Raw genomic sequence first — 18,433 nt, 5'->3', positions numbered from 1 at the left:
GTTTTTCCTTGCAATGATGCAGGCGAAAAGTCAGTCTCGCACATGAGCATGAACAGGAAATACCAGGACAAAGTCCAAGTCGTCTATACACAAGGAAACTCTGCTTATAGTCCAAAGGTGAATAACAGAGAGAGATACTCCAACAGGTAAAGCATAGCTACACTTCAACACACTAACACCTAATGAGTAGAAGTCAGAGCCACTTACACACAGTGTTGGGAGAAGGCATGAGTGTTATAGGTGAATGGGCATTTACAGGTTTAACTGGGTTGTATAAGACCTGAGAATGTGTGTGAAAGGATGGCAGCCTAAGACACACCCACTACAGTGCTCACCTGTCTTCTCTCTCTCCCTCTCTCTCTCTCACACACACACACACACACACACACACACCTGTTCATGAGCCTACCTCTCAAATAAATCAAGTCAACTGCTTGATTTTGATTTATTGGCTGATACTGAGTTTCCAAAATGTTTTTTTTATTATCATGCACTTAAATTTTCATTCATTTTCTTCTAATCCTTTTGTTCACACTTTTACGCAAGCTGGCACAGATGCTGTGTGAACCTGCCAGACTGCCAAGCAAACACTGCTGATGTATTAAGAAGGAGTAAATGATGTGGTGTTTTGTGATATTTCACCCCACAGTGTTAACGTGACACAGGCCCATCTGTCTATTATTGTCATGGGCTGAGCTGCCTTATAGGAGAGCAAACAGGTCCAGCAGGTAAAGCGATAGAATACCAAAACATGCATGCAGAATAACAAAGAGGATTCAGCGTCTCCGCCCATAAATGACACTTACTTTTGTCATATTCTCAGTATTACTTTCACATCACGGGTGCAGTTTCTTTTTATTTCCTGAAATCTGTCATTTAATTATTTTGCCTTCTTTCTCCTGATGACAGATGAGTGTCATTTCTTTCCCAGTTTCACTTCCCTTCCTTTGAGTTTCAACATGTAGCGACTTTTTACTTCTTCACTTCTTTGATTTCAGTCAAGTTTTTATTTGTGTGGTTTTTCAACACTTCCTGTTGTACTTTTTTTTTTTTTACCAGAAATTTTAGTGATTACAACATCCTGTGCATCTACTGTCTGAGTAATCTGCAATCGAAGACAGAAAATAAAAACTCCAGGCAGATATAAACATTTATTCCTCCTCAAAAAAAAGGAACATTTTGTGAAACTTGGTGGATTTTTCTCACAATAACTAAACCCCTTTCACCAAACTACGGGGACGACATTTGTTGAGTGAGTATATTGGCTATATGGCAGTGAACACCAAGGCTGAATGAACATCTAAATTATGAAAAAAATGTTCTTTTACAGATATAATTTAACACATACTTCTCAACAACAAGGGGATGTGAGGTGAGGAAAGTTAGGAGATGTGATGAAGAAGCACACAGCTCAGTGGAAACAATGTGGTGCAAGAATATACTGAATAAATATCTTTAACTAATAATCTGTATTTATAATAACTATCTTTTTTTATACCATTTAATCACATTTTTGCTAAATTTAAGTACAATTTTAAAGTGAATTTCCTCTAAAAAATGTACATTTCCATTCTCTTCCCATTGTGTCCCCCTGTTGTTTTAGAACCAGCAGACATACAGAGAAAAATCAAGATGGAAGGATAATTGAAGAGCATATGAAACTCACATTTGGTACAAACGCAGTAAAACACACTTAAACCCTGACATCCCTCACAAAAAGTACAACACTCCTTAAAAATATATAGATTCAGGCGTATACTGTGGAATAACACTGCATCTTGTTACTGTACTGTATAGCAGATATAATGGCTTGTAAGATACAAAACTTCAAGATCAACAACGTATGGTACATGAGCCTAAGTATCTCGTTCCTGCCTCCAACGTCTCTAAAAATCTGAGGATGCATTCTTTCTTTTCATCCATCTCAATCTGTAAACATGAAAAAGTTCAATACATCAACTTATATGGAAGACACTGTAGAACCAACCCCTCTTTTAGTAATCTAGTTTCATTACAATTAACCAGAAGTGAAAACACTAGCAAACAAAATTCATACTTTTCTAGTAGCCTTTTTCTCTCTAGCATAATAAAACTACACTCCTTCAAATAATTGCAAGATGCACGAAAAATGCTTAAAAACTCTCATCTCTGACTCATGTCTTTACTCTGGACAAAAACAATTAAGCTCCATTAGTAGTTTCTGTAGTTGGCAAACAACACCACCTAATTAAAAAAGTGTTAGCCCTCATGTACATTAAGCTGGATCGGATGGCGGTGGGAGGGGTTTTTCTCAGGCTAGCATTTAAAACTGTTTTTTTTAAAAAACAGCACAGTGAAAGGGGGTGGGGGGGAAACTAAAGAGGTGTTGGTCCTTTTCAGACTCTGTATCATGTAACAGGATATATTCTCCAGAATCTCTAAATACTTCTCCAGATGTCGCGTCCCAGCTCTCATTTTATTTAGTTGGTGCTGAACAAAAAAAACCCCAGATATGTCTCTAGTCATTTCTGAAGAGCATTTCTGTGACTATTCCCACATGGGTACAGACTTATCTTGTCTAAGGTGTTTTACAAAAGCAAAGCAACCAGAGCCACTAATAATTAGTCAGTGATTGAGATGTCATGGTATTGTATTTTTCTACTTGATATAGGCATTCGTAGCCTTTTGACAGTGGGCTGAACTTTGCTTTTAGGTGCCTTGCATGTCTAATCTAATGTAAAATAATTGTCTAACTTTATAATTTCGTTTTTCTTATTGGTGAAGAACATCAGGAGAAACAGGCGCAGAACATTTGTTAATGCTTTATTTTGTGGGTCCGTAAATTACAAATAATTTCCCACTATATTTCCTAAAAGATCTATGTAATTTGGTGGTCATTATAGCAAAAATAGATACTGTGTTCAATTACACTTCTAATTAAATAATCCTAATTAATTGCTAGCGTAACATTTTTTATTTTTTTTTTAGCAGTGCTAGCAGATCAGCTGAATGTGCAAAAAATGGTAAACAGGCAAGTTTTTCTTGGACATTCCTATTTTTCCTATCATTAGTACTAAATGACATCCAGAAAATCTCCTAGGAAATTATTCATAAAGTTATTTTGTTTTATTTAATTCATGACTCAAACAATTATTATTCAAATATTTATTAATATATTATCATTGTGGTGCACAAACAGTGCAAATCAATAGCTAAAAATGAGCTTTCATGGAAAAAAAACAACTATGCATTTTGTCTTATTTCATAAGGTGAGTAGTTGATCATAAACATGGCTAATGGGAATTGCTTAAAATTTGCATCCCTAGCACCTACACAACAAAACTGGCATGGCAGTCTGAGGACCTTTTTGTGTTCACACTATAGTAGCCACGTGTCCCTGGCCACCTTTAAATGTGGTTTCAATGACTGTATCAATCCAGTTGTGTTCACATCTACATTTAGATTGGATCACACCTGAGATCCAATTACCAAAGTGAAACAAACTGAGGTTGTATTTCAGTTCTGTACCATTTCCCTGCTGGTAAAACACTGTTTTTTGCTGCCGCCTGCAGCTCCCCATGGGTTTGGTCCAACAATTGGTTGCCCACACTCTGTCAGTTTGCTCAATTTATGGGTCACTCCCCGTCTAGAATCTTTGAGAATGTACAGTAATGTGGGCATGTGTGTAATTGTGCTGTATCGCAATCCATCACCTGAATTTAGTCCCAAACGAAAGGGCATGTGTATGTCACAATGGTTTTCTATATGTGTGAGTATGTGTCTTTATGGTACAGCAGAGGTCAGACCTGTGTGCTGTAGGGACGTGGCGGGGGAGGAAACATGTCTGTGGGACTGTAGTAACTCAGAGGGGAGGAGCTCTGCTGGTTGGCAGACAGTGGGAGAGAGACAGACGGGTTCTCATAGTAGGTGTGGAAGCCCAGCCGCTCCCCTCCGTTTCGCATGTTGTCTGTGAGTCCAGAGCGGAGGGTGTACGGTGAGCAGGTGGGGCAATGGTTGTGGTGAGAACCCGAGTCCAGCTGATCCAGAGAGACGGGGGCGATAGTTGCGCCGTCCATGGCGAGGGCATTACAGGCATTGCAGGGAAAGTGGGAGAGAGGGTCTGCTCCCACCACGGAGCCCATATCCACCTCAGAATCATTCTTCTTACAGCAGTAATACTACAGAGCAGACAAGGACAGAGCAGAGGAGAGAGAGATTGAGAAAGAGGTGTTGGGAGTTCAGTTGTTACTATATTGTAAAACATACTTTATTGTGAACATCAAAGACTATGAAGGAATACTTTGAAATGTAGAGAATTAAGCTTATTTGCCTTCTTGTGTTCAACCCGAAAGCATAGCGAATTTTTCGCATGGGGGGATTTCTTACTAAGTTAATGCAAAGACATGAACAGATGCAAATTTTGCGAACACCCGGGCAGCACTGGATTCTGATCTGACCCGCAGCCGTTTACTGAGTTAACTTTTGGGACTAAAAAGTGGATTTATCGTCATTCTTGCTTCTCATCCTGCCTGCAGCAGCGAGCCACCAAGTTTCCGACCTCCACTTTCGTGATTGTAGATGTCTGTGGGCCACTCTCATGTCTATGTGTTAAATACAGATCTAGAGCAAGGAGGCAAATTAGCCTAGCTTAGCATACAGACTGGAAGCAGGGAGAAACAGCTAGCCTGGCTCTTTACAAAGTTAAAGAAATACCTACCAATGGCTCCAAAGCTCACTTATTCACTTTTTAAATTAGAGATACTGCTAGATATTCAGCATTTCCCTAGAACTTCATAAAACTCTTATAACTACCCGCGGGCGTACCCTGTTCTCGCTGTTGTAAAGATGAGCAGCATAAGCCCCGCCCACGCGAGCGTAGCCCGCTGTCGCTGCAGCAGCGCCCCGCCCCGTGCTGTTCTCTAGTATATTTATTAATTCTGAACGTGTTGCGTGTTCAAATTGCACCAAACGCGACACTGCACTCCCTTGGGTCCACAGCAACACACCCGCCATGTTTCAAGTTGATTGGATGAACAATTACTAACATAATGGAATTACAATGGACAACCGACAGACAGATTCCAGATTGCTTTCTGTAACTGTTCAGGAATCTTATATTGATCTCACTTACTTGCACGTCCATGTTTTCCCAGGGGAAACAGATTTATTTAATTTAATAATATTTCCCTTCTCCACGTATCTTGGAAGGAGGAAGCTCACCCTTTTTATGGGTCATCTAGATAAAGCTTCATTAAAATAGTTTTTGATTTAAATACAAACACTGAAGTACACAGTGATACCTGGAGTCTACAGTAACAGAGCACTGCTACAATGCACAGCAGTATCACTCCGGCGAGAATTCCTCCGGATATAACAATAGTTCCCGCTGACATTCGACCAGATCTCCATCAAACCCTTCAGAGGGAGAGGGAGAGAGAGAGAGAAGAAGATGGAGGAAAAAAAGAGAATGGGCTTTTTTAGACATGTGGATTTGGGGCAGTTCTAGATTAAACCAAAACTTTCTTCAAAATAGTCTCGCTTACTTACGTCCAACAAAGGTTTCTGTAATCCCTGCAAAAATAACCAATGTAAGCTGAATTAGTGTATTCATGTAGCATCATGATGTAACCTCAACTGATGAAACATGTTGTAATTAGCTGGTTATTATGCCGCTGTTATCAGACAGCCGGGGATGTTTCAGGTCTCACAGATACAGATGGATGGTTTTCAGTTGTTATTAGCTCAGAGGAAAAATTATTTCACCCCTTGATGAAGCAGTAACGTCTGAGCGCTGATAGAGGAGATGGCCACGTACATTAGAAGACAGCGGGAGATACAGAGATGAAGGAGGCCTCTGGAGTCTCAAATCCTCCTCTCACTGGAACTCCCTTGAGAAAAGCAACTTCTTCTGTCAAGAGAAAATGAAAAAAAATGCAGCTACTGATTATTTTTATTACGGATTTATCTGTAAAAAAAAAGAGAGAAAAGAATGGTGATTGACACAAGTTAGCAGTGCCTTAAGTGATTCACTTCAAACTGCTTCAATCAACAGTACTCAATATATTATATTATATATTATTTATTTAATTATCCAAACTACATTGATGAAAAGATTCTCATAACTGGTGTATTAATGTAAATATGGACATAAATTAGACTCACTACTGGAATCTGAAAAGCAGCATCTGCAAAGTGTGAGTGAATTCCAACAGGACCACTTTGGATGGCAAACAGACACTCAGGATGTAGATGGATTAGCATGCTGAATGCAGCAACATCTACTGTGCGTGCACTCTCAGACGGCCAGTACGTTGTATGCACATGTGCAGTGCACTTTCAGCATACTAAATCTGATTTGCACGTGCATCTCCTGTCATTTGTGGTTCACTGTGATTGAGTACGTTTCAAAGTTGCAAGGATATCAATCATCATGTCAATAACATATAGATGATAGGTACTGATACAGCAATTTAAACCATACAGTAAAGACATACTGACAACACAATTCAAAACAGACATGCAATTTAATGTTTTGATATAAAATGTTGAGAACATACTGTATAAGATACATACAATATCTGGGAGACATATTTTAGATCCTCTGCCAGGGTAAAGTCAAGGAAATATTTAGTTACACGCACACTCACTGCCAAATTATGGTTGAGTGTTTGGGACTTCTAAATTCCTCCAGCGTTTGCTCTGCATTGCAGGCAAATAATCTTAAACAAATATCTCTGATTGGCAGAGTCACACGGGAGCGAGAATGGTGTTAATGAAAAGAAATCAAGAATCCACACACATAATTATCTCCACTGCACACAGCAAATGTACAGCCTAGCCTCAAATAGGCCTTATAAACAGGTCTATCTGACAGAAAGCAATAAATTAGCAAGAGAGATAGAATGTGTGTGCGGATGCCTTGATTTCCTTTTCCTGGCAGTCACTTTAACATACCAAACACACAATCTAAACATTAACATTATAAATTAATTTTAAGCACTGCCATTTTAGTAGTCTAAACATAATCTAAACATTAACGTTATAAATTCATTTTAAGCACTGCCATTTTAGTAATTACAACACCAGATGACTTTGTTTCTCTACTGTTCGAGTCAATTAACTACAACATCCTGATATTTCTCAGTGAATGAACAACATTTAATTATCCCAATTAAATTGATGAAGAAAATTCTCATTACTCGCATATTAATGTAAATTTCTAAAAGCTATGAGCCTCCCAGGGCTGTCAATTTGCAGTTAATTTTAGTCTTATTGCCTAATGAAATTTTTAAACGTTCTGGCACTTGTTGTGTCGTCATAACTGGCAATCCTCAGCCATAAGGTTAAAATAAATGGTAGTTTACGGTTGGGTGGTTTGGTCTGCTCCCTGACTGTAGAGCCACATGCTTTCCCACAGTCAAATCCCTGCCAGAGGTTTCTTTCCCATTTTTTTTTTTTTTTCTGTCCCTAATGGAAACAAAAGGTGAGTGGGGTGTGTCCCCTAAAAGATGTGATAAGAAAGGGTAATGAACATAAATCCTAACATTGAAAGCATATGAATATCTGACAAATGTAACACCATTACAGAGAGAAGTGTGTGTGTGTGTGTGTGTGTGTGTGTGTGTGTGTGTGTGTGTGTGTGTGTGTGTGTGTGTGTGTGTGTGTGTTGAAAGGAGCATGTGAGCCTCCCACCCAGACAGCTCACTCGGTGCGGTATCTTCCATTGCGTCATCGTACTAAATTATATACACCATGGGCCACGATAATGTCGTTAAAAGCGATGTGAAGTCTCCCTTGCTCCCCATTTATCCATCTCTTCCCTCTCTTGCTCAGTATGTTATGTCTCGTCATTCCTTCTTTTTCCATATTCTCCTCTTTCACCACACTTTTACATCATTCTTCTCCTGGTCTATCTCCACATTGTCCTTTCAAGACCTGTGCTCCACTGCAGAAGCTACTATGACACATTTATGCAGAAGTTCTGCCTGTCTCTGATGTATATCAACACAGACAAGCAATGGAATCTTTCTAGAACCAAAAATAACTGGTTTTGACTAACATGCAACCAAATTATGCTAGAAAGGGAGCGCCGAGGTAATGCCTCAGATTGGAGAGTTTCCAACAGACTGGAGAGACAAAGACGCCAAGTGACAGACGTTGGGAGACTCAACTCTGCCGTTGTCGGAGTGTCTTAACCAGCGAGGTTCATATATGAATCTCACTGGGTTCAGCGCTGTCTGATTGAACACGCGCAAACATGCAGACAAATCTGAGCAAACGCACACATATAACAACCCCTTGATCACAAAACAACCATGTGCCCTGTGAGGAGTAAGAGGATCTGCCATAAATCCTGTCAGTTGCTGACTTGGACAAGTGAAGGCAAAGAAAGGGCGATGAGAGAGCTTAAGAAGAGGCAACATACTTCTGATATCCACAACACAAAACCTCCTTTGTGTAATTAAGTGTACGACTCCCAGGTGGCCAGTAGACTCAGGTTAGACAGCGTGTGGCTGCCAAATGGTGATTTGCAAGGATTTTGACTGAAGCACAAAAGCAATGCTAAGTGGTTTGGTGTGTGTGTGTGTGTGTGTGTGTGTGTGTGTGTCTGCATGTGCGTGGCTGTTGGACCACTTCCAAGGGTTGTATGGACATGAGTACCCACACGCTCACCCCTGCATGGTTCAAATCATCAGTATACAAGATGACCCCCTGCATTAGAGAATATGTGGTTCTTTCATGAAGTAAGTTGGATACATGAGAGCGTAAGAACAGTTTGGTCATATATGACAGCAAACTGAATACCTTTAAGCTTTGTACTGTCAGTCTGATAAAACAAACAATCTGAATGTCACCTTGGGCTATTAATTGGAGCGAAAAGAATCTACACATTAATCCATTAGAGTTGCTGCTCTATATCGTAGTATTTAGAACTAATTCCCATGCCGAACTGATGGAAGAAATGTTACTTCTTGGGGGCAAAAACATAAACCTGTAGTATTTAACTCCTGTGTTTCAAGTGAGGAACATTAACGATATGTTTGATATCAGTGGCTCCTGCTACTTCGCAACTCACACAAGACGTTTTTGTGTCACTTGTGTTAACAATTTTCAACACATCTTAACAGTTTACCGGACTGAACATAAGTTTGACAGTATTTTTGTGATTTTGAATGTATTTGCTATAAAATGATACTTACCAACATTAGAAAATATTCTTATTAATATTGCAATTTTACGCATATCACGCAGATATATAACAACCCCCCCCCCCCCCCCCCCCCCCCCCCCCCCCCCAATGACATACTCAAAAACAGTTGGTGGTGCTGGTGAAATGATTATATCTTTGTTCAAGCTACCACAATCTCATGTAATTTCGACCTTCATAATGTTGGAACTGTTGAGAGAGGTGGAGAGGTTTCACCCTCCGCTTGCAGAACTATATTTAGCCGTTTTGTCGATGAAAAGCAGGAGATGAGAGGCAGCTGAGAGAGGTGTCATATTTTAATTCGTTTTCTCTGTGGGAAATGAAACGAACATGGCAGTCAGCTAAATGTGAACGCAAGGAAACACACATGAGTGTGTGTGAGTGAACAATCAGCTCATACACACACACATTCAGCATACACACTTACACAACCGCCGAACATATCCCTAACTCAAAGTTGGAGAGGTAAAAACACTTCTTCCCTGGGAGGTTTCACGTGGGATGATGCGGCGAGGATTTGTGTTTTGAAATTAAGGGCTTTGGCTCCCATGTGATGCCTGAGTGAACCACGGAAATTAGAGAAGCTTTGAACAAAAACTGTCATTGGAAAACCAAACTTTATCTACAAGTTAAAGGAATAGTTCAACATTGTGGGCAACGAGAGTTAGATGAGAAGATTGACACCCCTCTCATAACTATGCGTTCAATATGAATCTGTAGCCAGCAGTTGGTTAGCTTAGCTTTGGATAAAGACTTGACACAGGGTAAGAGCTAGCCATGCTCTGTCCAAAGGTAACAAAATTTGCCTACAGTCAGTTAAGTGCTGGACCATTTCTTTGCGGGAACATTTACCTCCTGGAGTTTTGTCATCACTCTGAGGTTGCCTTGCAATCAATGGAGGCTGCAGGAAGTGGCTCACTGAGCCCGGCCAAGAAATAAACTTGACACATAACTCCCAGATTTTCACTTTTGCAGAGAGCTGACTAGCTGTTTACAGTCTTTATGTTATGCTTACATGCTTGTCATTCCATCTAAAAAATTGTAAAAATGCCCATCATGAGTTTTCTGAGCCTGCAGTGTCAGTGTTTTGTTTTGTTCGACCAGAGTTAAGCTAATTAATGATGATATAAAACAGAGAAAATCTGCAAACCCTCATTTTTCAAGAGAATGAACAAGCAAAGTCAAACAATGAATCGACTAATTTGATGTCAACCAACTAATTGACTAATTGCTGCAGCCTGTTTTTTATTTCCATTGTATTCTATATATTCTTTAGAATGTCTCCTGGAAATCACTCTGGCTTAGACCACAAATCACATTTATTTTAAGTCTCATTATCCCATCTGATTGCAGATAAATAGACAAAACATAAATTACCAAGTGAGAGAGGCTTCAAAGAGTATTTAAAAAATAACTTAGAAGGCTTAAACTCATCTGTATTTTATTTTAACCTCCCATTTAGGAAGACATTAGATATAGTTTTAATTCATTTAAAAAGGAAGAAATAGAGAAGCTGAGAAATAATTTTACAATAGGAGATAGATGGGCAACAGAGACCTCACAAACAGGGGTGAGGGAGAGAGATGGAGCGAGAGGGTGGCAGTACCTGAGTGGCTCCTTGATATATCCATTCTTAAATAATGATATGAATATTTCGTTGAGGTGGCCTCTAACTTTGCGCTGGAAATCACAACGAGTACCTGCAATTTTAAAGCCCTGGGGCTTCAATTATTCAAGTATCATTCCTTTAACAATATTTTTCCATCACAGGGCAATTTAGCCAGGTAGTAAAACCGGGACTTTACTGCCTGGCCCGCCTCTGAAAGCACTCATCTCAGCGTGTGAGGAGAGGAACACAGCCACATCTAGGACAGAGACAACCACTGCTGGAGCAGGAGGGAACAAAGACAGCAAAGAGTGGGGAAAAAAGGGTTGATGAAAAGTGGATGATTTCATTTTCATATAGTCTAAACGGAACTCAGTCATCTGTTTTTTTCCATATGACTGACAACGCATACGCCCACTCTGGTCTTTTCTGCTTAGAGGGGTGTCATAATTACCTTAGTGTCATTCATTTTTGATCATTTATGGTTGAATTTGTAAGTATCTGTATGTGTGGGCTGAGCAAGGGCTACATTCTGTGCAGATAATACCAAAAAAGGGAAACCAAATGAGCTGTAGAGAGCACAGTTGAAGATGTAAGAACTGAAACACAGGTGAACACTTTTTTGTAACACAGTTTGCCAAGAGCAAGATCCCTGTGGTGCACAGGAGAGATCACAGACACCACATGAACAACCTTGCGGCAAAAGGTTTATAGTTGGTTCCCTGTTGAACAAACAGGCAAACAGAGTGTGTAGGCTAGAGAGCGATAATGCAAATAAGCATGTTCACCTTACCTGCAGAAGTCACCATTTGGGGGGTAGCATCCTTGACTGTGCTGCAAAGCCTCCTGGGAGAGCAAAAAAAAAAAAAAAAAAAAAAAAAAAGAGAGAAAGAAAAGACGACATCAGTTGTAACCGTCAGGAGAGCCTTAGGGCCCCAGCAGTGATGTGGTCAGCTCTGCAGTGGCTACATGAGCCTTATTGTTTGAAGGGGTGGGGGGGTCAGATTGGTTCTGTCTTTATTCACTTTATAAATGAATTCATTAATGACTCATATTCACTTTCAGTCAGTGCTTATAGGTTATTACATAGGCTGATATAAAATTAATGAATGTAATTTAGTACACCACATATTTTTGTAGCCTGAATGAAATGAATTTCCCAGCACAAAAAAGAAAGAAATGAATTATGTTACGTTAAATCTGTATAAAAGTGGCCATAATCATGCAGGATAAAGTACAGATTTTATGGTCATTGATGTCCACAAACTCTATTTCTCAGTACAATGCAAACAACCTACTATATAGCCTACTGAATTGCCATAAGCAGGAACACGAGAAGATAAACCCACCTTAAATCGATTTATTCACCTAACTGTCCAGATTGCGTTATCAATTCAGGATACACTGCAAGTAATGTTAAACTATAGTATATACGACCTCTTGCCGAGATAAATAAGGCTATACTTTTCTGATATGCACATAGCCTAGTCAATGTTTTAACTGAATTGGCGGCTGGAGGTCAATTTCGCAGCAGTTACATCACTGATTAGCCTAATTTTAACTCAATTAAGCAGATAAATTGCGCAGAGCCGTTAAGTGGCGCACGGGTGATTGTAAAGCTCAGATCGCCTACCTTACCTTTCAGATGGGAGGAAATCTCAGCAACCTGTTTGAAAGACCGTTTCTTTTCTTTTCTTTTAACTATAACTGCGGTCGATCCAGTATCGCACCTGGCTCCACACACACAATAAAGTCCGGTCAAATCCGCTCCAGCGCCGGTCATTAAAGACGCCCGGAGCCCCCGTGTGCTCGCTCTACAATCGGAACCATCACGTCATTATCCGCCGTTGGTTTTCCCCTCTTTCCCCGCGGTTCACTCGCGGCCAGGTGCCAGTGAGGGCCTGTGGGAAATCTCATGGCATCCTCGTCCTCTGTAAAGCGCTGGAAACGGATGAGACGAGGCGGCGGTCCGGCTGTTGAGTGTCATCGCTCGGCATGGCGCCGTCCTCAACGGGGCTCCTGGGGGGCGGTTTGGCACCCGCTGCCGCCAGTCCCGGTGGGGCGGGGTGGGAAGAGCAGGGGGCGCAACAGTGCCAGCGGTACACCGCGTGATAAGACTTTACCGGGGGGATTGGAGGGGGTGGTGGTGGTGGTGGTGTTAGTGGACAGGGAGGTCGACTGGTCACCTTACTGAGTTAAAAGCGTAAAACTGATATAACGCACTGGAATAACGCACTCTGTAGTTTGAAGTGTGCTGGTAGAGGGTTACACTGTCCTTGATTTCTCTGTGAAGTGAAAGGATTTCTTGACTCTGCAAACCTTCTTTGGAACTGGCAACGAGCCACCTGCCTCAGATAGTTTCATAAAGCTTAAAGACTGACGGCAGAAATCTCTAAACCCAGCCTGGCACGCCCACCACATTTAATGCGTTTTTTTTAGATATCTTAACAGAAACACTCTTTGGTTAGAGCCAGTTAGGCTATGTATTTTTTTTAACTCTACAGATTTATAAAGCTGCCCAGTACAACAAACCACTGATTAGCTGGTCACTGAGCAGCTTCCCTGGAGTATAATACATAGGTGTCATTTATGCTGGGGACATGTCCCCAACGACTTTCTGAAATGGCTGATTTTGTCTTGCATTTGCTAAAAGTTTTCTGAAAATTAGCTTGCAACAAGAAATGCTAAATAACAAATGAAAATTCTATGAGAAAGGTTTACTTGCACAATATGAATGAATTAATAAAATGCAATGTAGAAGAAACAGATCTGTCTTGTCCAAAAAAAAGTAACTTAGGCTGACAAACAAGATGCTGAGACTGCATTATATTCGATAATATTTTTGTCACTGGCCACATGAATATTGTTTCCCTTCATATAAATAAAGACATTTCCACCATAAATTGGTGCAGAAAATTACTGTAGAATGCAGTAAATTAAGTTTAATGCTCAGAATCTTCTGGGGTAGGACAACCAGGCCCCCCAATCGAGTAGCCCTTTGCATCAATGAATATTTCTTCTAAATAGCATTGGAGTATCATCTTGACTTGCTCTCATCACTCCAATTTTATGCAGTATCACATCTGGTGGATGAAGTGTTTGGCCACACCCCTAATATGAGCCTTAAATGTCCCCACCACTTTTCAAAACAAAGTGATGCCCTTGGTTAAATACCAAAACCAAGTACTATACTACACAACAGCTGCAGTAACTTCAATTCTTGAGTAAATATATAGGCCTACTTAAAGAAGTACTGAAATATAATACTCTTTACAAAGAGTTTATAAATTGTAACTAATAACTTTATTAATTGTTACTAAATGGTTTACTGATGCTTTATATATCCGTTTTCAGCCATGTTTACAAGAAACGATTGGGTTGCCAGGCTGTGAAAAATCTCTTCCTAATGTTTACATTCCTGCAGCAGGACATTTTGTCTTTTGAGGTCTGTAGTTAAATAGGATGACTGATCCTATGAAATATTTGACCGTTGAAAGTCTGAAAAAAAAAAGGCCGCAGGGCATTTAAATTTATCAATAAAATATTAACATTTAAAATTGCAGATGACTAACATTTGCTAATGAAAGTAATGACCTGTTAATGTATTACTAAGGATATTATACCCTTTTTTAAGACATATAAATGCACACTAGGTGGCTTAGAAAGCGAGAAACTCATGACCATTTAAATTATTATTATTGTTTACTGATTGCCACCTGGCAACTGAAAGGTTTATCTTATTAATGATATATAGCCTAACTGATCTGTAACGTATTGGTAAATTATTAACTAACCATTTTATAATATCTTTTTAAGGGTGCCTTGTTATGAATTGGTACTATGAAGAAAATAGATTTCACAATATAAGTATGATCACACTGAAAAGATGTTTTAAGCTCCTCTCCTGCTGCTTTACCTTAAACCACATACAGGTATTTGTCTCTTTAAGGTCACTGACCTCACAAAACGTCTAGACAGTAAAGTATCCAAGGAAAACAGTTTGGCTAGGTGCAAGCTGCTGTCCATGGTGCTGAATGAGAAAAGGGCAAACACTGGGACAATCATCCCTTAACCTCACTGCTACCAACTAAAGGATTATTGCATACACTTTTGGTAGGCTATCTTCATCTTTCTAATTCCCAAAAGCCAACTGGAGCCATCTATCTTAAACTGCTTCTGCAAACAAGATCCATCTTGACCATAATACCCACATAATGAGGAGATTTAGCCTGGCTACATTTGTTTAAGTACAATCTTGATCCAGGAAAGTGGCTCATCTCTTTAGCATGGCTCTGCCTCTGTGTGTCTCTGGCTCAGTTAAGCTAGCTTTGTGGCAGGGGGCTGATGAAGGCAGGCCAGTGGGGAGTTCTAAGATTACTGCTCAAATTGAATAAAGGAGTCGACACATTACAGCGGCTTAGATGATACACCCCACTGCACTGGTTAATTTAAAACCAGTACAATTTCATGCACGGCACACACAAACACACACAAACAGCATGTGTAAACTTGGCCAGCCCCACTCTTTAACATTGTCTTTTCCTCCATTTACCTTCCCCTCTCATTCCCCCCCCCCACACACAAACACACATGCGTGCACACACAAAACGACTAACAACCACTCAGCGTGGCCCCTGCCTCATGACTTGAGTTCATTATTGCCTTGGCAGGGTTCCTCAGATGAAATTAGAATGACAACAGGAATGACACAGAGTGTAGCAGTGGAAAGTTTACACAGGGTGAAGTCGAGGGAGCGTGTGTGTGCGCTTAACAAATCTAATCTTCTCTGATTCATAGGCAAGCTTGTCTGCATGCATTTGTGATACACTTCCTCTTTGCGTATGTACTCCGTCTAAGAGATGGAGACGGAGAGCGAATGAGAAAGAATGGCTTCTGACAGCAGAACACAGCATGAGCACAATACTCTGGGACAAAGTCACAAAGCCTTTCTTAACAGGACCACCAGTTAGTGTTGACAGCACAGCCCGAGTTCATTTACTGGCAATACTACATGTGACACAGTTACATACTCCAAAGGCTGAATTACGACTTCCTGCTCCAAAGAAGTGATGAGACACTGCTGCTCTCTGCTGCACAGGCAGACAGTGAGGAAAGGCAAATTCTTATTTTCCTCAAAAGCACAGAGGATATATAGATGAGCTGCCTCATCTGTACTTCTTTTAAAAATGTGCATTGTGCTGAGCTTTTTTAAAATTGAATTTAAAAACTTGAATTCCTTTTTATACAATATTACATTTACATTACATTTACTCATTTGGCAGACACTTTAATCCAAAGTGACTTACATTTGAGGAACAACATCCAAGCATTTGTAAAGTAAGATATCTATGGGCAATGCATATGGGATAAATGAGATCAATTTCTAGGGGAAGCAATAAGAGTTAACCAATAGAGCAATCAAGACGAAGAAGAGCACAGGAAGTATATAATAGAAGTTAGGCAAATGGCAAAGTCAGTCCACCAGTTTGGTCCAGACTGAAAAATCTCACCAACTATTGGATGGACACCATGAAAATTATTGCCAGTGACAGGCAAAAATTGTCTGCGAATATAGCTACAATAAATCAAAAAAGTAAAATGGTAAAAACACAAACTGATTTATTTCTCAATAAACCCTTTCTTATATACAGCACCTCTACAGAAAAAAGACCAAACTAATGGAAACATCACATAAAAAGGCTTCAACTGTGAAATAACTAAACTGAAGACATAAGGCTGAATGCCAGGTGGCCTGACACCAGGTCTGAAAGAGCTCTAATAGTCACCACTCAACTAAAGGCCAAATTGTCTTCAAGAGGGTTTTTATAAACACCAAAACACTCAAGTGGCTTCCATGGCATTTGAACTCACAAGATGGGAAATTCCAGGAGTGCAGAGTGTGAAAAAAATATTTTCAACATCTTCAACCTTCGAAGAACTGTAAGCTTTTCTTCTTTATGGTGTTCTTGGACTGTAGTACAGATTTCAGGTGAGGTGTAGAGGCAGTGCAAGGGGAGGACTGAAGTCTTCCTGAAGCTAAAACTTGACTCTATGCCTTGGTAGCAGTTGATATTCACAAAATGTTTTTTAATCCATCAAAGCTACAATATCTTTGGTTTGTGTCTTTTGTGTAATGTAGGAACATTGTCCTATCCTTAATATCCTGTATTCTCCACAGAGGATATTAAGGCAGCTAATGATCCAGGGAGGCACAGCTCAGATCACAATAAACTGAAAGCTAATTAAATCAGTTCGTCATCACCAAGAATACTCTGTGGGACTGTACAGTACTGCATGTTACCAGAACTTGTCAATTTAATTCCACATTGTATCATTATGAAGTGTAACACCACCATCTATCCCATCTAGGTAGATTTTTGCTTCTTTTTAGCTGGGCTTTTATGTTTCTCTTTATTTTCTAATGAAGAAAAACACACTATAAGTCCAGTTCTCTTCTTTTAATATTACTGTGCTCTACAATTTCCTGTTACAGTATACCAGTATCTCTCAGCAAAAGAACTGCATTTAAACATCATGTTTAGCTTACATTATTTCCAGGTTTGACACCCGGAAGCATACTTCTTTACTTCTGAATCTGAAACCAGAGCATGTTCAAATGTATTCAAAATATCCCACTAAAAGCAATAAAGGTGCTGTTTACCTTAACCCAGGGATTTTCAAAGACTGAGACTGTGGGCCTCCCCTCAGAAAAAATTTGAGAAAAGGTGGCCCCTTCACATCCCACTTCCTTAGTTTTGCTCAAATCCCGGATGCCTATGGGATCATTATTATGTTATATGATCCCACACACACTAAACAACTGAGCCTAGATAGAGACATATTTTCAACACCAAATAGATTTTAAAAAGTCTGTCCTAAGGCATGTATTAATTTGACTCTGATAAAGTGGGAAAAACAGTTCTCCAAAACTACTGTTTCTCTGAACTCTCTTTCACCAAATCACACACATAGGCTATTCTATGTGATTTCCTTTTGATAACTAATGCAATAACTAAAGAGAAGTTTCACTTGCTTTCACTGAGCCTCCCCTGAAACTGTTTGGAGCCCCCCTGGGGAGGCCTGCCTCACACTTTGAAAACTTCTGCCTTAACCCAATATATCCCTAAGAGAATATTTGACGTTAATTTTCTCTGACCCAAAGCCTGCCCTAAACCAAACCTGTTATACCTGCTACTACAACCATAACCCTACCCTCACCCTACACTAAACCTAAACCACGGAGGGAGGATCTACAGGAAACAATTTTATTCCCCTTTCAAAGGGGAAACAGACTTAGACAAAGTCCTTTCCTTGATGGTTTAGTCCTCCTTGTTTTGGTAACTCTCATTGCTGTCAGGTTTTGAAAGAAAAAGCTCTAAAACAGATAGTATACTAGCTACAAGCCCAGGACCAGCAAGCCACTGATGTTCAGCATTTATGTTAATCTATTTAGCAAAAAAAAAAACAACAACAGATGTTTCTAAGGAGTTAGAGGAGAACAAAAATAAACGTTACAAACATAATGTACATTCTCCAGGTGGCCAAAAACACAACTCAGAATGAAGGCAAATGTTACTCTGTGTCTTCCGAGTGTGTCAACATGTGTTGCTAACAAGTTCACCATAAGAACTTAAAGGTGC

At 39.9% G+C, this 18,433-nt stretch overlaps 1 protein-coding gene across 1 annotated transcript; it reads right to left on the bottom strand.

Annotated features, from left to right (window-relative positions):
• Positions 1 to 3,598: 3,598 nt before the first annotated feature.
• LOC123979590 (protein FAM163A-like) lies at positions 3,599 to 5,550 on the bottom strand. Its single transcript, XM_046063581.1, has 3 exons — positions 5,527 to 5,550; positions 5,280 to 5,394; positions 3,599 to 4,157 (listed from the first exon to the last, which is right to left on the bottom strand). Exons 2-3 carry the CDS (start codon positions 5,370 to 5,372, stop codon positions 3,780 to 3,782), a joined length of 471 nt encoding a protein of 156 aa, XP_045919537.1. The 5' UTR covers positions 5,373 to 5,394; positions 5,527 to 5,550; the 3' UTR covers positions 3,599 to 3,779.
• Positions 5,551 to 18,433: the final 12,883 nt, after the last annotated feature.

This window comes from Micropterus dolomieu, linkage group LG11, assembly GCF_021292245.1.
Source record: "Micropterus dolomieu isolate WLL.071019.BEF.003 ecotype Adirondacks linkage group LG11, ASM2129224v1, whole genome shotgun sequence".
In the NCBI taxonomy this organism is placed as follows: domain Eukaryota; kingdom Metazoa; phylum Chordata; class Actinopteri; order Centrarchiformes; family Centrarchidae; genus Micropterus; species Micropterus dolomieu.
This window is presented reverse-complemented; position numbering and strand designations above follow the sequence as displayed.

Coding starts and splice junctions, on each gene's coding strand:
- LOC123979590 (XM_046063581.1), bottom strand. CDS start 5,372: ATGTCAGCGGGAACTATTGTTATATCCGGAGGAATTCTCGCCGGAGTG. Junction 4,158..5,279: donor TCTGTTACTGTAGACTCCAG/GTATCACTGTGT, acceptor TCTGCTCTGTAG/TATTACTGCTGTAAGAAGAA.